Genomic DNA, 24,437 nt, shown 5'->3' on the forward strand with positions numbered 1-24,437 from the left:
CAAAAATCAGGTTAAAAAAAATTAAAAAAAAATAAATCTGGCAATTATTTGTTTTTACATTCATCAGGTCCCAATATGCCCAATTATCAAAGAGAAATTAAAAATGCAAGCCATGAAAGAGCTTCTTAGGAGGTTAAGGCAGAAATGTAACAGATATTTTTAAAGAATGTAAACTGTTGAAATGAAATGAGTGACCAACCTGAGGCTACAACAAATACACTTTCGGATACCATATCATGCAGTACACTGAATAAATGAGTTGATTTAAAGCACATTTTCTCCATTCAACACTGAAGATGAGCAAACATTGTGGTGTTTGCACAGAGACACACCAATATAGTCTGAACAGGTCTGATGATATTCAGAGAAATTTACAAATCAAACTAAATTCTGCATGTCTGACGTCTGTCTGTTGGATGATGAGATCATTCCACTCCTCTGAGATCAATAATGACGCTGAGAAGTAGGAACATCAGCCTGGCACCCTTTCACACTTTCAGCTGTTAAGAGGTCTGTTCGCAGAGATGCTGATCTGAATACGGAGATGGACTTTGTCCTTTTGTATGGTTTCTGCATTTCACAGACCATAAAACTAAAACAACAACAGCAACAACAACAACAACAACAACAACTGGCAGACCAACTTTCAGTCCAACATATCCATCCTCCTTCCCTCCATCCTCTGTGTTTCCTCCTGTGTGACCTGCAGGTGAGAAACAGGTGTGAGGTGTCAGCTGTCAGGTAGGTGATGAGTGAAGAACAGAACAGAATCCATTTCCTCTTCAAACTGCTGTCAGACATTATCTACTGCACTCTGATCACATCACTCAGACCAGCTGCTTTCTACAAAGTCTCATCAACAACATCTTTAGAAACAAACATCAACAACCAGGAAGCAGCTTCACCTCTGATCACACACACACTCAACTCTACTCACTCACCTGGAGGAACAACATGAACATAGGTGGTGTTGATGAGCTTCAAACCTCCTCTCTCTTCTTGGATGACACCACACTTGTATGTTCCAGTATCATTAATCGTCACATTGTTCAGAATCAAAGACACGTCTCCGTCCTTCATCTTTGTGTCCTGCAGATTCACCCGGTTCTCAAAAGATGGATGCTGGTTTTCTGGATCCATCTTATTATTCCGGTACAAAAGCACATATTCATCTCCCAGGTCATCTCTGCTCCACTCTACACTTATGATGTTGTTGTTTGGAGCTCGACATGTCAGAGTGACGTTCTTCTGTCCAGACTCAGCTGTGATGGTTTTCTGGTCTGTAAGAAGAAACAACACAGAGCAGAGAGGCTAAAGGTCAAAGTACAACTGTTCACTTCAACAGCGTGAGGAGTAACACACACACTGATAATAAGTGAACATAATGTGTGAGAGAAAGCAGCCTCTCATTATAAGACACTGTGAGTCTCTGCATGCTGCCTTTATGGAGCTACAGCTGTTTGTATACACTGAACAAAAAGCTTTGTATCTGTACACAGGGCTGTATGTAATGAAATCTTCTTAACCAGGAAGCTTCTTAGGGTGGCATGGAAATCAAATGAGCTGGCAAAATCAAAGTAATCTCTTTACACATATGCAGCTTTTACATTGTGTAATATGACTTAAAATGTAGCCAATGCTTTTTTTGTCATCTACAAAACTACAATGGTGCTAGGTGTGGCAAGAAATCCTTATAGGGTGCCACATGCCACTCCATACCACCTCTGTAGATCCGCGCTTGGTGGTATACTGACTCCTGAAACTACAACACATCACACTGACACACACATTACACTTCTTTGTCACTGTGAGATCTGATCACACCAACATGTTAGGTGCACACAGACTCCACCCAGCCTTGTGTCACCTTCACAGAAGCATTGGGGATATTATTAAAATAGTTATTTTTTACATCTTCTTTTTTGCATTTTTTATTACTTGCTGAAAACTGTAATTAGTTACAGTTGTAGTTAAATTACATTACTGCATTACTCCATAACATGGTCTGAGATCTCAGTTTACTGGTGAAGAAGAAACTTTAAGCTACAGTCCCACCACATCTTTCTTGTTTGGGCTCCAACAAAGGTAAAAGCAGCCCAAAGAGGCTTCAAAGTGACTGCCACACAGATTCTGCCATAGGAACAGGCAGAGCTAGAAATGCAGGAAGAGCAGCTCAGACTGTGGCTGTGGCAGCTGGTTGCTGCTGCTGAGTGAAACTTAGTTCTAAGTGTAACTTCGGGTCCCACAAACGTACATGTGTCTGTTTGGAGAGAAAATGGATAAGGATGGAAACATGCTCCTGTGTAGTTCTTCAAAATCCCAACTGCATGTCAGTGGATCAGAATGACCTGTGGGACTACATTAGAGTTCATCAGGAACAGGTGAAGTGCAAAAAATTAGAGATATAAAAAAAACAGCATGGAAAGCACAGAGTGGCTGCAGTGAACACTCATTGTTGTAACAATGGCTTTGACTTTAGCTCTTTGTGTGTTATAACTTCACTCTTCTCTCCAATTGGCTGAAGATCAACAAACAGCACAAGGAAGATTTGCCCACAGACCGGTTGTACCACATACACTGCCTCCATCAACATCAAACACTGTGCAGATAGATGAGCCGTCCGTCTGCCTTCATATTACTGCACTGAAGCATAAAAGCAGTATTAGAGTGGCACCTCCAGATGCCACTGCTTTGCTGCAACAGCTGCCTCTAATCAGAGCAGGGCAACTTTTGCCATGGTTGCACTGGTGCGCTTTTTTTCTTCTTTTCTTAAATGCGCACCAGCACAAAAGTTAGGTGCACCCAATTTTTTTCAACCGCATCGCTTAACACCGCAGTTTTACATTTCACTTTTTTGGGTGGAAATTGCTGTCCAAACAGACGATATTGATTTGTAAATGATTAACTAACAATCTTGTCAACACAAAGTTCTTTATTTGGAGCACAGTTCTACAAGAAAGATACGTTACTGAAAAAGTGATTGTGCTTAAAGTGCTTTGGCAGAGAACACTTTGGTTCTATGGTCTTAAAGGGTTAAATAGCCTGTGGCAAATACAGTAGTGTTGTCTTCTCACTATACATGCTCTTAACTTTATGCAAGAGAAAATAAAGTATAAAAATTGAAATTTTTGGCATAGAAACTCCGTCTCGTGGTTTGCGACCTGGTGCTGCTGTACGTGCACCAGGATTTGCAAAAAAAAATCTCATTTGCTGTTTTAATTATATGGTGGTTGCTAAAATGGTTTGTGAGCTCTTTCTGGCAAAATTCATTTATATTTAAAAATCGATTCAGGATTTAATGAATCGATATTCAAGCTAAAATCCATTTAAATCGGAAAATTGAATATTGAAACCCACCCCTGCTACCTGTCTGCACTTTCAAACGTACATAAACGTAGGCCGACAGGAATATCTGGACCACAGCCAATCAAGGAGGTCCCGGTCCTGACTATGTCTTATTAGTTTAGACCACGATATGGGCAAAATGTGTGTTTGGTGTTGACCACACGGAGACTTTCAGAGTTGCGGCGATTTGAGACTTTAGACATGTGCGACCAAATTGGTCACGCATTAGAATCCTAGTTCAGAGGTAAACTAAAATATAATATTTAAAAGATACCCTTGGTATGCTGAACTCTGCAGCACAGGAGACCCTTTGCACTGTATTTAACAACTCGCAAATATAAAATAGTAGCAGTACGGATCAGTAGCCTCTTCCATCTGAAATGGGAAGTCAGAAATTCCTGCTTCTTAGTCAAAATTACTTTCAAATAGAACAGCCTTATTTTGTACTTTAAATTCACAAAGTCTGAGAAAGTTCTCCAACCTCGACTTTACAGTCCAACATGGCAGCAGTGCACACAAACAGTATAAAAACTAAAACTTGTATCAAACATATCATTTATGTTCAGTTTTGTGGTATTGTGTTAGCATTGTGCTATATGGCTAGTCACAGATGGATAATCAGCAGAATAACAAATCGGTGGGCCTCCAGCATGTAACAGGTCTTCGGTGTCCATCCACATCTATGGACTCTACTTAGCTACAAGCAACATAAATAGTGTTTTCCTTTCTTTTCTGACCAATTGTGCTGGAAGGAAGTTAGCTCAGGAGAGACGTCGCAGTATGACCTCCATCAGACCTCTGAGGTTAAATAACCGTAACAAGGTTTTTAATTTTAAACTTTTGCTAATGTTTACAGGCACTGCTGCCATCTTGGATGGTGAATTCAGGATTATTGGGGATTTTTCCAGGTGGAATCTGAAAGCTGAATGCCGTACTGTAACTCGTTACCGGGTTACATAAAATGATTCATACTCCATCTCACTTTTTATTTCAAAGTGACAATGAATTTGGTTTCTCATAGTTAAATCTTACCTGTCGAGACAAACATGAAGAGGTCAACAAACAGGAAAATCAAGCAGAACGAAGTAAATGTTCGGTGCGACATTTCCGTAGCCTAGCTAGCTAGCTGACGCTTCTTGTCAAACCCTAGCGGACGCCACATGATGACGCACATCCGTGGGAGTATACAATCATTTCAGTTTTAAGGCCAATTTTCAATTATATATTTTGTCAGTAAAATATTATAGCCATGGAGATGCTGAAAGACCTTGAGAAGCTCTCCAGAAATTAAAAGAAACAAAAAAATAAAAACTGAATTATTAGCTTCCTGTCACGACTTTTTCTATTTGAATAAAAGCACTGATGCCAAGTTGTTATCTGACTGGTGACACCTATCGTTCAGGAGACTAGCGTCTTTGGGTCATGAATCAAAAGTGGACCTGAGATACATTTTATCTGGTTCGTATTATTTTTAGTGGTTATATTAGGCTGATTTGGGCTCAAGTGGTTTAAATCATTGGGTTTTTAATTACTAATGTGATGCTGTCAAACTGCGGAGTAACTTCTTGATGGCAGTAACAAAGAAATTTGATCATTCATAGATGTTGGAAATTCACGCAAAGATGAAAGATGAGAGAAGATCATTTTCAGTGAGTCATTAGTCTGATAGATTGTTCCATCCAAAGATATTAAGCCATCTGTTATTAACTAGTAAGAAAGAAAGAAATGCAAGATTAGGTATGAAATTGTTGAGAAAGTAAACTTAAGTAAGATAGTGCTAGTTTATCAAATTGCACTTGATTAGCAGTCCTTACTTTTAAAAATAATCTCCGTCTTCCTCTCCTATCCTGTTCTGTCTATTTTTCTTTACACGTTTTTTACTGTGTTTCTCTCCCTGAGAGACAGATTGTGTGCCAAGGTGGGGCAATTAGACGGATTTATCGACTATCGACAATAGGCTGAGCATTTCACCGATTGTTTTTAAAAGAGCGATTTGTTTATTTATTTGCTAATGAGTAAGTTTGCTAATAATGTTTGTTAAAGCTAAAAGAAGCAGTCAGTGGAAAAAAATAATAGCGTTGTTTTAAAAGCACCCTCCTCAGAGTGCGTCCAAATGCAGCGATTCATTTACTCAAACTTAGAACAGAAAGAAAGGCAGTAGCTTATGTTCAGAAAAAACAAAAACATTTTATTTAAATTAAAAAAAAACAAAAACAAACAAAAAACACAATGGTGGGGAGGGAAACAAAGAGAAACTGGTTATTTTCCACTAAAACTGTCGTACATACTTGACCAAAAAAACAAAATTACACAAAAAGTACATTAAAAATCAAAATGTCTTTCCTAGCGAACATTAAAAAAAGATCTCAGATGTAACTTTAAGTCTTTTGTGCAATTTGGCACATCTCAAATAAATAAATAAATGAATAATCCAAAAAGTGTACTAATACTGAAACAAATAAGAAAAGAAGGTAAAATAGTCCCTTAAAAGATGCGCATAAATTCTAAACATGCAAATCAGTCCGTGCATGATTACTTTGCTCCGCCCATCAAAAAGTTACCTACACAAATATATTGCCTATCGTCATTTATTGGACTGACAAATGTCATTTGAGAAAATCACATATCGACCAACCTTAGTGTGCCAAACTGCACAGAAACAGTTTGCTTCTTCTGATATTTCCTGACATATTTCAAACATTTAGTTTGAAATTTTCTGTCACTTCTGTCCATCCATTTATTCTCCCCACTGCAGTTCTTATCAGTGCCGCTATCCCAGCTATAGTGTGAAATCTGTCAGTTAAAGTTAGTCTCCAGTAGAGCTAGCTAAATACTGAAGTACTACAACAATAACTTCAGTGACTTCTGCAGCATGAGCAGGAATGACAGAAATGCAGACCAAAGAGAACTTTCTCATAATTGTACTGTTTGAATCCTATGGACTGGTAAAGCCTACAGAAATCCAAAGGATGCAACCTCAGTACACTTGAGTGCACTAATGAACACAAACGTTCCATTGAAGCACTTCAATGACAAAATTGTGACACAAATGCTTCAGAAATGGACATAAATAAATAAAACAAAGAAGAGACTCCTGATAAATCATATCAGAAATTAAAGACACACAAAATAAAAAACAGGTTTCAATTAAACTGAAACCCGTTTCACGTGTAGAAAAAGTAAAACTCAGTCCTACAAGAATCATAAAGGAAGAAACACTCAAAATAGAAAATAAACTAAAATAGAACTCACTCAAAACAATAAAGAAAATAAAATTGTAAATCAAGATAATAATTTAAAAAAAACTTACAGAAAAGGAACAGCAAGAAACCAAACAGAAAACACTGAAAGACAAAATTACGAGGCAACTCAAAACCCTAAACTAAGCTAAGCTAAACTAGCAATCATGACAGAGTCCAGAGCTCCAAAGATCATCTTTATGATTGAGGTAATTTTCGTCTTATTTAGATTCTGTCAGATAAAGTCTGGCAGGTTTTGGTTCTTTAGATGAAAAAAACACATTGAATTCATTTCATATGATGTGTTTTCACAGATGAAACCAGCCAACAGTAAATCAGATGCTTCACACTAACTCCACATGACATTCATCTGTAACCAGTAAAGTGAAGCTTTAATCCTGGTTCAGATGGATTAACATGAACAATCTGTTAATCCACTGAAGCTCACAGACTTCATCAACCTGTCAGATTATCTAAAAGACTGAAAGACGTCATTTTAAACACTTACTGTTTTTCTGAAGGATCTCTGAAACCCTCAAACTCTCTTCTGATCATCAGGATGGAAAAATTATCCACTGAGAGCAAATAGAAAAAAGAAAGGAAACAAACTTTGACGATAGTGATTTGGTCTCTGGCTGCACTAAACAGCCCCAGTGAACAATCTAACCCGTATTTCCTTGTCAGCTGTTTAATACGACACACCTTAGACCAGTTTGACTTCATAGCATCACCGTGGCAACCATATTCCCGGACTGACTCAGCTGACTGGATCTGAGCCGTCTATTTGACAAGCAAATACCACAAACATAATGAAAGTAGCAGAGAGGTGACAGCAACAGGAAGTAAATTTGTTTCTCTGGGACAGGTGGATGTGTAGAATCTGTATAGAGTGTCTTGTGTGTGTAGAGTCGAGATAAATGATGAATGAAGGGTCTTATGACAAAATGATAATATTAAAAGTCAAAGGTGTTTTTGTATCCGACAAATATAGACACTAAGAAAAGAAGACAAATAAAAGAAAACCAGTTAATATTAAACACACACATTACAGAAAATGTCAAAGGAATTATTCTAAAATATACTGTTGTACCTCCAGAGTGTACTGATTATCGTAAAGGTTGCAGGTTCGATTCCATCTGGAAACACAAATTACTGTTGGACTGTCAGGAAGGGCACCGGGTGTAAAACTCTGTAAATCAAAATAAGGGACACTAACTGCTGTGGGGTCGTCATGTGACAAGGCACAGTCAAAAGTAACGACTTTCTCTTACATTTAACAATATGATGAATGTAAGAGTGTTGTTACTTTCATCTGTACAAAGTTTGTGTAAATAAGTTCTCACAGACAGAAAATCTGTGACAGCACCTCCCACCTGACCACTTCAGAATGCACTGATGTTAACTTAACCCTTTAAAACCGGTCGGAGCGGGCACGCTCTGTTTTGCTTAACTATTTTTAAATCCCGTAGCTCTGCAACCACGTGAGCTAGCGCAATAATTTTTTTTGCATATGAAACCGGAGTAGTTGTACTTACATCTTATGCCATCAGCTTGTCCTCGGTCACAGTTTCCTTCCACGTATAGCTTTGCAAAAACTGCATAAAAAGCACTTGCAGCAACAAAAACATAATATTCCAGAAACACACTTTGCCGATCCGATCAGCTGTTCATAACACTTCCTACATTGGATAAGACGTCAGCGCGAACTATCGCATGTCCGCCATGACCTGCCCGAAACCGGAAGTGACGTCATTTTCGCGGAAATGTATTTTTTACCATCAGGGCCTCATGAGCCTATACTGGTGTTTTTAAAAGTTATGTCTGACTTTATGACTTTCTGTGTCGTTTCTGGGATGCTTAGGACTCATATTGCACTGCTGGAAATAGTTTATTTTGATGCATATGCTGCTTTTTTGCAAATTTGCAGTATAATATTTATTTTTGTTTTTCCTGCAGTATATAAAAATTGGTGTATTTCAAAAATAAAACTATGAAGACACTCAAAATAAATTCAAGTTCAGGATATAGCCACATGAGGTTTTCAGGATTGACCAACGTATTTAAACTCTGTTTCCAAGTATTCTGAATGTTGACATTTCTTCTATAAAGATCTGAAGAAATCTCTAAAAACAGTTTGTGGTTGTGGTGAAGTGAGTCACATAAAGAGTGTCACATTTCATAAAAGCCACAGTTTTGCATATCCTGGTCAGACTGGTTCAGCTGGCAGTGTTTGTTTTTTGTTGGTACAGCTGGACTCTGGGTGTGTCAGTGCATATCATCATACGGGCTTCTGTAAAAGTACGTTCATCAAGGACTAAAAGACTAAGTGGATGCAGACAAAGCAGAGTTAAGCAACTACAAAAAGAAGGTTATCAGTAGCCTTCAAGAACTTGCAAAGGACAAAATCATTGACCTCCCTACATATCATCTTCTATACCCAGTATAGATGATAGAAAAGAGGAGCAACATGTGACCAAGAAATACAAGGTCAACAGGTGACTTTGTTCCTCTGTTCTTGCAGTGAATCAACACTAGGAAATAAACTGTTTACAGTTAAAACAGTCAGTAAACACTTTGAATCAGCCTCTGGACATAAAGGCCAAACAATGGTGAATTCATAGTAAAGTGCTGAGGATGATGAGGGAGCTGCAGCTCCCCCTGATGGATGATAGAAAACCACAACCAACAAACTGACATGACTCAAAAATAAATAATAAGTTTTCACCCTAATGATATTTTTGATTTCTGATGTGATTTTCTTGTGATTTTCACTCATGAATATGAGCTGCTGTAGACGCTCTTATTATTAAAACAGTTAAATCTGTCTTTGCTAGCAGCAGAGCAAAGCTGCTGAATTATTACTTCACATTTTTTTTTGTTATTAGACCAACTTTTTATAAATAAGCAGTGTTGGGTAAGTTACTTTAAAATAGTAACTTAGTTACATTACTAGTTACTTCTATCAAAAGTAACTCAGTTACTTCAAGTTACTCGTTACTTTCAAAGTAACTAGTTACTAGGGAAAGTAACTTTGGTTTTACTCAGAATTCTCTTGTTAATGTGTTGCTTCCATAACTTTGCCAGTCTTCTAGCTTGCTTACTTGCCACAAGTGCACTGTGCCACCTACCAATAGAAAGGAAAAGATAATGTGCATATTTCCACGAGAGAAATCCCACGCCTGGACCGTCATTGACCGCCGCCATGATTCTAGCCTACGTCACAGCATCATGTGCGCCTTTTACATCCAACACAAAAACTGCAGTCGTGATGCTTTGATTGTACTCAACTTACTGTACTGTAACTCAGAAATTCTGCCTCCTGAATAGGAAGATGTAGGTAACACCAGACTGCAGATGAGCTGCATACAGAGCTGGACTGGGACAAAAAATCGGCCCGGGCATTTTGACTAGAGACTGGCCCACCATTATAGGAAAAATCATAAAGCCTTTGAATGAAAACAAACGCTGTTGTGACAGTGATGTTCACTGTTTTGATGGTATATATGCATCAATCGTTTGTTGTAAGATTCAGATAATTATTTTTTAAAAGCTAAACATTTTAAATGAGAATAAGAAAGAAAAGTATTTCTTTGTGCCCCCCTCTCCCTGTTAATGCCCTACCTGGCCCCCCTGGCAAAACTTTGCTAGATCCGCCCCTGCACAGTTACCAGCTGTCAGCTACCTAAAAAAGGATCCTGGTGTTATCTGTCTCTCAGAAACAGTTCATAACTTCCCTTCAACTCATTCATGTCACCTAAAAGGTAAACCTGTTTCTCCATCACCTGCTCAGCTCTGATGATTCAGTAAGGACATCTCCTGGTTTCATCTTCATGTTTCCCTCTCACCAGATAACCAAACCAATATCATGACCAGCAGCTTTTTTGCAGCTGTGGCTCCAGCAAACATCAGCTGATACTAGAAATTAATATTAAATAAATTCTAACAACAGCTGATCAAGCTTAAACGTGCTGCTGTTGTTTAACGCGACATCGGCTGGTTTCCTATTTCTGGCGCAAAGTGGGCGATAAACAAACAAGAGAGCCGATTAGCTGATCAGTGATCAGTTTTCATGATTGAAGTAGAAACGGGAGAGGGAGGGGGAGAATGAAAGAAGAAGAGGCAGCTGTGCAACGTAAAGACAGAATAACTCCAGCTTTGAGTCTTTTTCATTGTAGATGAATTACGGGACAAACTGTTCCTTTTCACCTCAATAAGAAACACGCAATATTTTCTCTGAATACCAGACGGGACGGTTGGCAACTCTAATAACTTATGAACAAAATAAAGTTCAACATCATTAACTTCATAGCACCCACCCAGCTGTATAGAAACTCCGTCATGCTAGCTAGTACGCAGTATGGAAAAAGTCAGCACAACGAAAATAAACTCCACCTAAACTTGGTTTATATCTGACCCAGATAGACTGCAGGTCATAACTTCTTACCTGAAGTTCAGTTCACACTTGGACCGGCGGCCGCCTCGGGTCTCTTTTCCTTCTGCGATCCCTTTCCCTCATCCACCTGCTGCCTCCACCACTTGCCAATGTTACAGAATCTGTGGTGGAAGCTCCGCAATAGCCACCACACGAAGTAACGAGTAACGACCCTATCTAAATCCCGGTAACGACTAACGCATTCCTGATTTTGTCATAATAACTAGTTACCGTGCTCGTTACCACAATAATAACGTAGTTACTGTAACGTGTTACTTAATAACGCGTTAGTCCCAACACTGTAAATAAGTGTCATTTGTTTTGTAGGTCAAGCTGTTCTGTGAATTGTGTCCAGCGCTAAATGGGTGTATATCCAATATTTTATTATTATATCTTTTATCATCCTGTTTCACAGACAAATATTGTATTTTTTATAAACTTAAACTTTATTAACCTCCTAAGACCTGAACTCTTTCATGGCATGCATTTTTAATTTCACTTTGCAATTTGGGCTGATCAGGACCTGATCAATTTAAAAAGAAAGAATTTTGTGATTTCTTTTTTCTGAGAAAAATGAGATCCACATATGAGGACATTAGCTATAAAATTTCAAAAGAACAGTGGCAGTATAATGTCCTCGTAAGTGGATATCAGGCCCTTGTAGAGCAAAATTTAGCATTTTGGTCTATACAACCCAAAATCTAATGTCCACATATGTAGATGCCAGGTCCTAGGACAGGGGTAGGGAACTTCAGGCCTCGAGGGCCGGTGTCCTGCAGGTTTTAGATGTGTCCTTGATCCATCACAGCTGATTTAAATGGATAAATTAGCTCCTCAACATGTCTTGAAGTTCTCCAGAGGCCTGGTAATGAACTAATGTAATGAAGTACTCATTTGATTCAGGTGTGGTGACCCAGGGTGAGATCTAAAATCTGCAGGACACCGGCCCTTGAAACCTGGAGTCGCCCACCCCTTCAGCATATGTTCACTGCTCAAACACACGTTAAAACTTGATCACAGTCTATAGGCTTATTCTGTTCTTATTACAATTCATGTGTAAGTTGTTTTAAAAAAATCCTGATACACAAAGTTAAGATACATTTGGAAACTTGTATTGTAAATTGAGCAATTAACAACAACTACACACTACAATTATTCTACATATGTGAAAAATATGTGGTATTGTCCTGTTAAACATTAATATGTCACTGATGTTATAACTACTTTAGCTGACCGAATACACCAAGGATCTTCACACAACAAAAGACAATAGACAAATTAAAACATGACTGTTACAACTTACAAGGTTTCCTTTGGCTATACAAGCGAAAGCGTTTTACCATTTAAAGTGGGCACAACAAGTTATGAAATTATATCCGACTTTTGTTATAATTATTTATATAATATTAACACTTGTCTACTTAAGATAAATCGATTAAATACTACCAAATTAAAGGATTAAATAGTCATAATATAATGATTAGGTAATTAATGCACATGAGAAACTTCCCTTGTTGATTTGGAAAATGTGACATTAAAATAATAATTTATAGATCAAATGCAATTTCAACATATGCAACCCATTTAGAAAGCTAGCATGTCTCCAACACGTAGACGCTCTTCCTGCTAGCATTTATCACAGATGGTAAGTTATTAGCTGACTTACCGACAACTTGCTGCGCTACCTAACATTCACCTCACTATTTTGGTGGTAGCTAATACGTTGCTGGAACTGTTTTAACTAGCTGCGCTAATTGAGATGCTGATGCGCAAGCGCAACTTCCTGTAGATCTTCAAAATAAAAGCTGCTACAAGAACCAGCAGGAAGTGAAAATATAAAACAAAACAAATGAGTTCATGTAACTTCTTGCATGTAGCAATACAATTAAAACGATTAAAATAACTATTCAAAAACTAGACAATTCCTTTACAAATAATTTCTTATTAGAACCCATTTCTTCAACTTTGTTACGCACAGTTTTGCTGAAACACCATGCTGTGCTGGACTATCCAACTGTAGATCCTCATGCTGTGGATCAGTGAATCAGTGATTGATGTCATCTATGTGAGAGCTGGCTAACGTTTGCTCCATATCCTTTAGCCAGTCTGTAAAGTGAGTGACAGCCACGGTGTTGCAGGTTAGTGAGTGTTTTATTTTCAGTGTCTTCGGTTATTTGCTTGAGCAGCTTTTCAGCCGACTCATACTGCGCAGCACACAATGCTCTCTCGTAAGGTCCTGGCATTCTACTGAAATAGCAAAGGCATGACCAGGTGATGGAGAACAGCTGTGTGGGTCAGCCTCCCCTGACACCACACCTTTACCCCACTGCTCCACCCCTCCCCTGTAGCTGAGCTGCAAACTACACCCTGCCACACAGTCTTGTTAAAACAGCAGTGGGGACATCTCTTCTGTAAATTCCACAATTCATGGTGACTTGGACTCTCTTGTGCTTGAAGTTGGCCTCTAGTGTTGTTTTCCACAATCCAATCTAATTCCTTTTGAGTTCTTATTGATCTTGTACATTTCTGGGATTTCCAGAATTGGAGTGAAGGGCACTACGTCATAGCCTCCCACATGGATATATTGTGGGTAAGACCTGTGAGTATTTACCTGGCAGTTTCTAAGGCCTCAGGCCTCGGGTAAGGACAGCTGATCAAGCAACTATACCTTTACAATGAAAAGTTGTTCATCAGGAAGCTGCTGTATTTTCTCATGCACACAGCCAATATTGTTGGTGTGAAATCAGTAATCAGCTGTTTATGAATCACCTCTGGAGAATTTCACTCAAGAAATATAAGATATGCCGAAGAAAACAGCTTATAATTGATCTGTGTGGGATATTTGCATAATAACAAATATCAAAATATTAATTTTGATATTTGATATTTGATATCTGGGGACAAAATATTAATAGCCCAGATGTTTATCCACCAGAGGGTGCTGCACAACCCTGTGAAGTGAAACTATTTCAGACACCCATTTCCTCTGCAACATTTTGCAGCTCATCCTGATCTCGGGAACACTAAAAAGATTAAGAAAAGTCTTTAAATTTATGTTGTCTAATCTTATTATATAATATTTTCAGCAATATGTCACACCCACACAAAAAATTTATAACAGAAATAAATTGAAACATGACATCTTTTAAATTTTGTTTCTCTTGTTCAGAATTTGAGAAAAATACTCAAAAACTGACCCAAACCTAATCACATTATAATTAAATTAAATGTTATTGATATAGCTTCAAATCACAATAACAATTGACTCAAAGTACTTTATATTGTAATGTAAAGAACCAACAACATGCAATTACTTCTCTTCCAAAAATTCAAACCTGGAACAAGAAGAGCTGAAACAATCTGTTCATTGTCTGCAGTAAATGACATTAAAAAGACAATCATTTATTGCTTATGGCGTTTCTTACTCCTTTCTACAACTGACTTGTTTTAGTATTTTCTTTTAAACAATCATTGTCCTCCAGAGGTCTACGTGCCTGCGATGCTTGATAAGACTCCATCTTTGAGGTGATGGCCCCTTCACCTGTTGTTATTCCCAATCAAAATCACATAATTCCTGTAGTGAAAGCTGAGTCTGGGAACAAGGAGATGACTCGTCCATTGACAGGACTGAGGCCTCTGAAGTAAAAAGAAGTCAAACAGCTCCTCTCTGGCTGCAACCAAAGGATGGTGAGTCTCCTTTTGAAGAAGGGGCACTGAGGCAGGATTTCAAATTAAGAGTCATCACAGTCCTGAGCCCCCTGGGAAGTTTAATGGACAATTCTTTACAAAATCAGCACCTTTGTACAAAATTAGTTTGTTTATTTTTTCTCTTTTTAACACCTTTGCTGAGAATCCAAGTGACCACAATAAGCTGAGTGGGTGCTTCTGTGAAAAAGGAGGGTGGACAACCACAAAGCTGCCATCCTCTTTTAATGCAGACAGACACATTTAACCACAAAGCACAAAGCAAACATGTTTCCACTACACAAACACTGTCATTAGCCAAGCCAGGACTCACTGCAGTGAGAAGACCTTTTAGACTACAGTCAAACTAAAATCATAACTGAGATCTGGTCAGCATGGAGGATGTCGTTCACTATCAAAATATTAAAACTGTAGAAGTGAGAGTCAGAATTATGGTACAGATACTGATATAAATGAGATTTTAAATGCTGACGAAATATAAAAAGAGAAAAAGAGTGAATGAAATGTAAAAGGGTCAGTGTAGAGAAATGCTTTTCCAAATCTACATGTTCCTTCCTGTGTTTAAAATGAACAGCTCTGTGTTGAAACAGCTGCAGCTGAAGTGTTTTCTTTCTATCAGAAACAGGATGCTGGACGACTGCAGAGCTGTTAGCTTCAGTTAACCACAGACCACAAACACACAGTCCAGCTCACAGTGAACAACACTCAGTAAGTACAGAGTTAGACAGCTTTGAAACAAAGTGAAGACACATAAGAACGATATAAACTCAAATATTATGATTTCAGATTTGGATCAGATCAGGAAAATCTTTTGTTTTCACTTTTACAAAAATTTTTACACTTCTGATCATCCTTCACATGCTTAAAGTCAGTAAGTCCTCAGACCTAAATCTAATTCTGCCTTCATACTAAATTCAAGTCACATACTCAGCAGCCATCTTAGTCACAGGCCTGAGCTGATCTGTATGCAGTCATTTTAAAACATCTGCCAAAATCTCTTAAAAAGGAAGTTAAAACTGCCATGAAGGTTCTCTGATTGGCTGTTGTTGATGGTTTAACTTTTTGATAATGGTATATATGACATGAGTGATGATGTCATCTTCTCCAGTTTCTTCTTGGTCTGCTGAAATGATCCAAAATGAATATTTAAGAAAGGTGTTACAGTGATATGAATGTGAACTTTATTCTACGAAACAAACTCAGATGTGAAATATCAGGAAGTCTGAGTCTCACCTTCAGGTTTCCTGTGAACACATCGCCTCACCAGCAGAACCAGTAACACCAGTAGAACCACAACACAGGCTGATCCAACACATGACAACACAGAGAGAACAGGAGGAGAGAGTGATGGAGGAAGAGTGATGGAGGTGGAACCAGGTGGAGGTGGTGATGTAGGTGGAGGTGTGGTGGTGTGTTTCTCTAAAATAAAGCAAACACAGTCATTAAGTTGTCGTCACATTGTGAATGTTGAAAGCTGCAGAAACACAGACAGGTGAGTGTGTCACCTGTGACAGTGATCCAGCTGGATGGAGACTCTCCATGACCGCTGATGTCACACTTGTAGAGGCCTTCATCAGACCTGGAAACATGCTGGATGGTCATGTGACCTGTAGGCTGCTTCCTGATGAGGGAGCCATCTTTATAGAAAGCAGCTGGGAGGTTGGAGGGAGTGGTCTTTGTTTTACAGAGCAGAGTGACGTCATCTCCCTCCATCACAGGGAGGACAGGACTCTGCAGGATCACTGATCCACCTCAACACAGAGACAAACTACAGCATTTCATCCATTTACACACAGCTTCATCAACACTAACTCCACACACTCAGCTTACCAGTGACTGTCAGGTTAACCATGTTACTGATGGGACCCTCTCTGGACTCACACCAGTAAACTCCACTGTCATGAGGGAAAACATTGTTGTTACACGAAGAACCAGCTGGTTTTCCCCACATATCTCCACACTGAGTCCTCTGTTGTTTGCTTGTGTTTCTCCTCAGAGTCCATCCAGCAGAGCTGTCGTCCTCCTCACAGCTCAGAGACACAAAGTCTCCTTTAAAGATCTGAGAGCTGCTGGGACTCACAGTCAGACGAGCTGTGAGGGTTAAAATGGAAAATCAATGATCTTTTAAACGTTTTCCAGAGAGCTGTTTAATTTCATCAGTTTTCTATATGAAACATGAACCCAATCAGGTCATATCAGTGAGCATTAATCAGGTTTAAACTGTGACAGAAGACGTTTACTGACCTTGGTTTGTTGTGCAGCTCAGCAGTGAGATCAGAACTAAAGAGAAATGACACTCAGGTTGATTTGAGGTGAACATAAAGAAGAAATCCACACAAACAGCTGACAAACCCCCATGTTTCAGTAAGATTGGGACAACAAAAGTTTAGAAAGTGGATAAAGTTTCTAAAAAATACATGACAAGACTCAAAGAGAAAAAGACACCTCTTGCATTCACACCTATGGCCAGTTTACTGGCAAGACAAAATGAGCAATGGTTTCTAAATGGTACCACCTGTACTATTAAATATTCACTCACAAAGCCATTTTATTAGTTATGCCTTGCTACTGGCTTGGGCACACCTTTGTTTTAAAACTGACTTAATTATTTCCAACAAAGTGATGGAAACATCGCTCAGAAATTTTGGTCCATTTTGTCTTGATAGCATCACATAGCTGCTACAAATATGTTCCAACAAATCTCAAAAGTATATTGACTGAGATCTGGAGACTTTGGAGGTCAATGTGAACACATTGTTATTTCAAGAACGCTGACTTAGATGATTTGAGCTTTGGCTGCCAGCAGCCATCAAAACATGAATCAAAACACACTGGGCTCATTACATTTCCATTCCATTCTTACTCAGTTTGAAATTTTATAAAAAACCGGCTATTATTAATATGTGTATTGACTTTCTGTAAATATATATGAAATATCCACTGCATTTAAATAACCCAGTGAAGTCATGTGTCGACTGTGCAGCTGTGTCGATATAATGAGTGAATGATTTGATCTTTTCACTGCCTGCTGTGTTTCCTCGACTCCTGAGCAAAGATAAAGAGTCAGTTCAGACCTGCAGTTGGTCCTCGTGGTGTTTTGAACTTGAATTCAGCCTGATTTGTTTTTCATGTCTTCTCCTCCATCATCAGTTATCAGGAGAGCAGACAGTCAAAGTACAAGAATTCAAACAAACACAGAGATTCTACTTACAGAGCAGACACAGCACAGATGTTTCCTTCATCGTCCTTCTCACTCATTTGAGCTTTTTTTCATTTCTCTCACTGACACCAAGTAAAGCCCGCCCTCTTCCTCTGAGCACCAGCTTTCTATTGGTTTAAAGAGAGCTGGGGCTGTTTTTTTCTCTTTCTTTAAAGATATGAGTGATAGAATACTAAGTCCCTTTTTTAAACACTTTAATGTTACGCAAAACTGACATACGAACAAAATGACTATAACATGAGTGCATCTATTGTGTTAGTGTATTGTGAATAACAAGCAAAATAAAAGTAACCACTATTTGAATACAGTCTACTACACACTCCTCCATTCAAAAAGATGATTAGAAAACCCAAATGTCCTCTGCTCTCAGTGATCTGTAGTTTGGTTGATGAACAAATCCATGTCCATGTAGTGGACGCCCCCCTCAGTGAGAGAGGCAGATATGAGCTGAAACTCAGGAATCAAACCAGGGACGCTGCTGTTATGGAGCTGAACTGGAACCATTCAGACACTGAGGCCCTCTGAACACATTTTAATTACAGCTGTGCAGAGACACACTGATGACTGACTGGAACACTATGATTCACATTTTACATTAACACCATCCTCACACATGGTTTATATATGGCCACTAGAGGGAGATGTTGGACTTAAAACACTAACATGGATACAAACAGATCATCAAAGTGATTCAACACAACTGAGTTTGATGCTCTTTGATGTTTGCACAAGTACGTGAGGTGAAAATGTCTTCTGAAACACCTGTTGGGTTTTCTTTGTCAAACTATTCTAAACTCATATTAAAAACAAATATGTTGGACAGAATCCAGCTTTTGGGATCTACTTATCTGGATGATTGAGCATGCACAAAGACCGCCATGTCTATGTTATGTTGTAAAAAATCAACAGACGCTGTCGTTACAGCACCCACTTCAGCAGGCATACATTTAACAGCACTTTAAACACTCAACAATCCTGCGCCGGAGGAAGCTCCATCGCTCTTTTAAGTAGCTCCCCCGACGAGCCTGATCAGAAGCAGGTGTGTGAGAACCTAGGCGTGACCAGCAGCTGGTAGGGCCACACCCATCAGGCCTGCAGGTGGCTGTCCTTAATCCTCCAGCCACACCCGCAGACGCACACGTACACACACCAGCATGGAACACAAGAGCACAGTGCAGCAAACACACATCCAATACAATAATAATAATAATAATAATAATAATAATAATAATTATTATTATTATTATTATTATTATTATAATAAAGGTCCACACTGCTCACGGACCCCGAGTCCCAGGAACCGGGTCTGTGACAGAAACATACAATTTTTTTACATATTTAAATCAAGGACAATGGTTACCAAAAACAGAGTACTGTACAGTTATTAAAATTAAATACAATAAAATACAGACAAGAGACAAACCTAGGTTGTAGTGTGAATCGGTTGATGAAATAGTGCAAGTTACAGCGCAGATGTAAACATCTGTGTTTGTTGGGAGCAGTTCTGATTGTACAGTCTGACAGCTGCAGGGAGGAAGGACCTGCGGAAACGCTCCTTCATGCATCGAGGATGCAGCAGTCTGTCACTGAAGGAGCTCTGCAGTTCAGCAACATCTACATGCATGGGGTGGGAGACTCTGTCCATCAGAGATGCTATTTTGACCAGAGTCCTTCTGTCTCCCACCACCTGCACTGGGTCCAGGGTGCATCCCAGAACAGAGCTGGCCTTCCTGATGAGTTTATCCAACCTCTTCCTCTCAGCTGCCGATAAACTGCTGCTCCAACATACAACATTGTAAAAAATGACAGATACCAGCACAGAGTCATAGAAGGTCTTTAAAAGCGCTCCCTGGACTATAAAATATCATCACAACTGTGTCCTACACAAAACTTGTCCCTCATTCGGTGTTTGAGAGAAAACAAACTGAAAACAAGTTACTTTTTTATGAATTGAATTAAAATAAACAAAACCACTGTAAACAGAATTATTGCGTATATCAATAATAAAACAACAGGTCTTCCTGGTTGTTTCTTTCATAAAACCACATACCTTTAAAGGGGGGTTTCTTTCACCTTTGAAATACTGCTGGGTACAGCTAAAACAGTTATCATCAACTTAAACCACATTTGTACCAGTGCCCCCCACGCTCTTGTTTACCTTTTGCATATCATAAATATATAATATCAGGACCACGGAGAGTTGACTTCAATGATACACTTAGATGCAATCCACAACATTATGAGATATTCTTTGGACATCTCATGTCCTCGCTCCCAAGTTCATGCAAACCTTTGCCACTTGTCTCGCCCCATGGCAAAAAGCAGTATTTGGATAGGCTTCTCAGTCTAATAACCAAAGGCAATACAGACTTAAGATGACTGACAATAGGTAAATCTAATCCAAGTATTGTATCTACATGGTTGTGGTCTTCACTATATATATAAAATGGAAAGATGCAATGATTCATGTTTAAGAAGCTGTTTCTTTTGCTCTGCCTAAAATTAAGAAAGAAAAAAAAAGAAAGATATTATCTGCATCCAGAGTTTTTCCCTTATCATTTAGCTCCAGGTGACTAAAGAGAAAAAGGCATTAAACCTCTTCACACACACTCAGTACTGACACTCTTCTTGGCAGGTTACATTTACTGCTGTAGTTCTGGTTTAATGCCTATTCTTTGTTTTCTGCAGTGAAATGAGGCGTGTATCGGTTAGCCACAACCAAACCGAAAGAAGCTACATTTTCCATCTAACAACGTGGTGAAACCCACAGAACCACACAAGGAAAATAAATGAGAACAAAAATTTATTCAGCTGATAGAAACCAGACACTACAAATAATGGCATTGTTACTGTGGCAATAGATTAAGTGCATTAATGTCTTTTATCATTGTTTATTTTAAGTTAAAATTTTAAACTCATTTTCAAATAGGATGTGTGTTTTTAAACGCATGACACTAGGGGAATTGGAAAAAAAAATACTACTACTACTGTATACTATATATATATATATATATATACGCCACGTCGGTCTATCCTTCAAGCTCCTTCTCTGTGGATGACCACCTCTGGTCTGAGGTGCTGGGGGGACCAGTCAGTGGTTGGACTGGTGGACTACTTCAGTGAAGAGTAGACGACGTCTGGCTCTGGTTTAAAGTCTGAACAAAAACACACACAGTTCAAACAACAGGAAACATGATTACAAGCTTTGTAGTTCAATCAGGACCTTCAGTCTCCACCTCTCTACATCATAGAGAGTCCCAGTTCAGACCAGAGTTTAGAGAGTTATATAGCTTGCATAGTTTCCACACTTTAACTGCTTCATAACACACTGATAAAATTCAGGAAGTGACCTCCCATTGTTCATTCAGTTTGCAACAGTATTGGTCAAGTTACTTGAAAAACGTAATCAGTAACTAATTACTGATTACTTCCCTAAAAAAGTAATCCTGTTACTTATTTTCAAAAGTAATTAATTACTTAGTTACTTACTTGCTTTTTAAAAACACGATTTACAACCTGGATAGGTGATAAAGCGATAGATCTTTCTGCCCAATTCTACTTTTTCTGCATAATCCATGCAAGTAAAACACAGCAGAAAATAAATAAAGTCAAAGACTAGCGGTCCTGTTGCTCTATTTTCACCTGTAAAGCAGGAGTGTGATAGGCGGAGGTTTACCCTGGTGCAGGTGTGCAGCGGTCAGTGGAAGAATCCGCGTGTTTCTCTGTGAGTTTCCCATTACGTCGTAGCGCACTCGGTGCTTGTTTAGGGTTTTTTTTTCACTGTAAAAAGAAGTTTTGTTCCCACGCACAACGGACACTAATGTTTTTGTCACTTTTTATGGAATCAAACTCAAAGTAAGGTCAGTACTTCCACGCTTTAAACGCTGCACGCTCATACTCTCTCCGCACTCGATATATGATCCATTGTTGATCTGCACACAGCTGTTGTCACGAATGTCGCACTCGCTTACGTCATTGTCATGAGACATTCTCGCAAAAAAAATCACGGTTTTAGTAACGCAGTAATGCAGCGTTCCTACGGGAAAGTAACAGTAATCTAATTACCGTTTTTGCAAATAGTAATCCCTAACTTTACTCGAAAAAAGTAATCGGATTACAGTAACGCATTACTGCCCATCTCTGGTTGGCAGGCTTCAGTCATTGTGCAAATGTACTGTTTATAAGATTGGGGAAACATGCTGCTACAGCTCTTGGCCTCGGAGAAAGTGAGAAAGCCTTTTTCTCTTCAAGCAAATCTGAGAGTGCCAGGACTCACTGACAATTGGCTAGCTGGAGACCCGTGCCAGCCCTCCTGTATGCAGATTGAAGTGTGTCAACCCACATAGATGGTTGGCTGCCTGGGGATCCTGTGGTCCTACATGTAGCATTGAGTGGCTGATTGTGCTCACCTGTGGCTACAGAAGGCTGGAGATCCTTCACTCTGTGGGCTGCTGCTTAGGACTGAACATGTAGTTTTTCTCTTGCCTCTCTCTGTTTGAACTTTGCTTTGCTAAACTCTGTCTATGGTTGAACTTAGCTGGAGTAGATTTTTGTGGTGTTACTGCTTGTGAGGTTAGCTTTAGTTTTTCACTCACGGGAGTGTTAGTTAATTGTGTGCTGATTATTTGCCCAGTGGTCGGCAGAACGTGTCCCTGTCGGTCTTCTGTTTGAATTTTGCAATAAAACCTTTATTTCACTTAGTTTCCTGTGTCAGGGCTTATGTATGTTACTCCTCCCTGTCCCCTAACAGAGGGGGTCGTAACACCTCTGAGACAGAAGCTGAGACTGAAGAAGTCACTTGGATGAGTGAAGAAACATTTCTCCCACTTAAAACACTACGTCCAGATAACCAGAATCAGCTTTTTGGGAGTATTGTTTTATTGTTACACTATAGCTCTGGCAGGACAATTTTTATTTTGGTTTAATCAGATATTAAACAGTAATCTTTATACACAGCTGTGGGTTTTCAGTTTTTTTCCACTTCTTACCACCTCTGCTGAAAAACTTTTGACCTGAAAGAGCTGGTGGGTGTTTCTGTGAAAATGGGAGGCAGACGACCACAAAGCTGCCATCTTCTTCTAATGCAGACTGAGACGCTTCACCACAGAGCACAACGCATGTTGTTCTCACAACATGAACACTTCTGTTAGCCAAACCAGGACACACTGTGGTAAGAGGTCTCATCACCCACAGTCTACATTTAACTGGTATCAACAACAGGAAGTTGCTTTGGGGGTTTCACGTGCAGAAAGAAGTCAAAATAATTCATTGTATTAAAGTAGGTTAAGTATGATTATTTTGTTTGCTTAGACATCTAATCCCAACTAATTATTTCTGTTTACAACTTGTTTGCTAAATCCCAATCAACAATGCTTTGAGATTTAACACTCAGTTATGGCAATCGTCAAAAATTACAACACACCTAAAATTGTGTCGAGGTGAGGTGGACTTGAGGCTGAGACTACACAATTAGTTATGGCCTAATGTCGTCCACAGACCTGTAGATCTGCCAAATTTAAACCAGTCTGAGATATTTTATTCCTCATAGAAAATCACTGGTTGAATTGATGAACATGATCCTTCATGATCATGATGACATGCTGTAATCAGTTTGATCAGTCGGCATCATTCTGGCGTAAGCACTCAATACAGAATTTTGAAAAAGTACAATCAATCACACAAATATGTGTGTATACTTTTTTTTTTAAGAATTTCCCGCTCGCCTCTGTGGTCTATCCATCAAGTTTAGGTCCTCTACCAGAGACCTGGGAGCTTGAGAGTCTTAGCTGTTTCTAGGACTGCGCTCTTCTGGGCAGAGATCTCTGATGTTGATCTGCTGGAGCCACTCGCCTAGCTTGGGAGTCACTGCACCTAGTGCTCCGATTACAACGGAGACCACCGTCACCTTCACCCTCCATATCTTCTCGAGCTCTTCTCTGAGCCCTTGGTATTTCACGAGCTTCTCGTGTTCCTTCTCCCTGATGTTGCTGTCATTCGGAACCGCTACATCGATATGTCCGGTTGGTTAGCCACCACCATTTTGTCCGTCTGTATCTGGAAGTCCCACAGGATCTTAGCTCGGTCATTCTCTATCACCCTTGGGGGTGTCTCCCATTTTGACCTCGGGACTTCCAGGTTATACTCAGCACAGATGTTTCTGTATACTATGCCGGCCACTTGGTTATGGCGTTCCATGTATGCCTTGCCTGCTAGCATCTTGCACCCTGCTGTCATGTGCTGGATTGTTCCAGTGGCATCTTTACACAGCCTGCACCTGGGGTCTTGCCTGGTGTGATAGACCCCAGCTTCTATGGATCTTGTGGTCAGAGCTTGTTCTTGTGCTGCCATGATTAGTGCCTCTGTGCTGTCTTTCAGTCCAGCTTTGTCCAGCCACTGGTAGGATTTCTGGATGGCAGCCACCTCCTCTATCTGCCGGTGGTACATACCGTGCAGGGGCCTGTCCTTCCATGTTTCTTGGGTTACTGCTGCCTGAGGT

The 24,437-nt window shown here is 39.4% G+C and overlaps 2 protein-coding genes across 3 annotated transcripts in view; both read right to left on the reverse strand.

Annotated features, from left to right (window-relative positions):
• Positions 1–503: 503 nt before the first annotated feature.
• Positions 504–4,450, reverse strand: LOC102778204 (uncharacterized). The gene is made up of 3 exons (XM_087838848.1): positions 4,378–4,450; positions 942–1,280; positions 504–703 (listed from the first exon to the last, which is right to left on the reverse strand). Exons 1-3 carry the CDS (start codon positions 4,448–4,450, stop codon positions 504–506), a joined length of 612 nt encoding a protein of 203 aa, XP_087694974.1.
• An 11,484-nt stretch (positions 4,451–15,934) lies between these two features.
• Positions 15,935–24,437, reverse strand: part of LOC148103498 (Fc receptor-like B) — a 48,540-nt gene continuing 40,037 nt past the window's right edge. Inside the window, exons 1-5 of one of the 2 annotated variants that reach the window (XM_087838807.1) lie at positions 17,933–18,031; positions 16,966–17,001; positions 16,552–16,812; positions 16,227–16,472; positions 15,935–16,140 (exon numbers count right to left, since the gene is read on the reverse strand). In XM_087838807.1, the coding sequence (XP_087694933.1) occupies positions 15,935–16,140; positions 16,227–16,472; positions 16,552–16,812; positions 16,966–17,001; positions 17,933–17,963 (780 nt within the window). In that variant the 5' untranslated portion in view covers positions 17,964–18,031. Of the gene's footprint in view, positions 16,141–16,226; positions 16,473–16,551; positions 16,813–16,965; positions 17,002–17,932; positions 18,032–24,437 lie in introns of those variants that run through there. The other variant, XM_087838806.1, reaches the window with a different exon arrangement.

The sequence above is a fragment of the Neolamprologus brichardi genome, chromosome 3 (genome assembly GCF_056152115.1).
Source record: "Neolamprologus brichardi isolate AB-2024 chromosome 3, ASM5615211v1, whole genome shotgun sequence".
NCBI lineage: Eukaryota > Metazoa > Chordata > Actinopteri > Cichliformes > Cichlidae > Neolamprologus > Neolamprologus brichardi.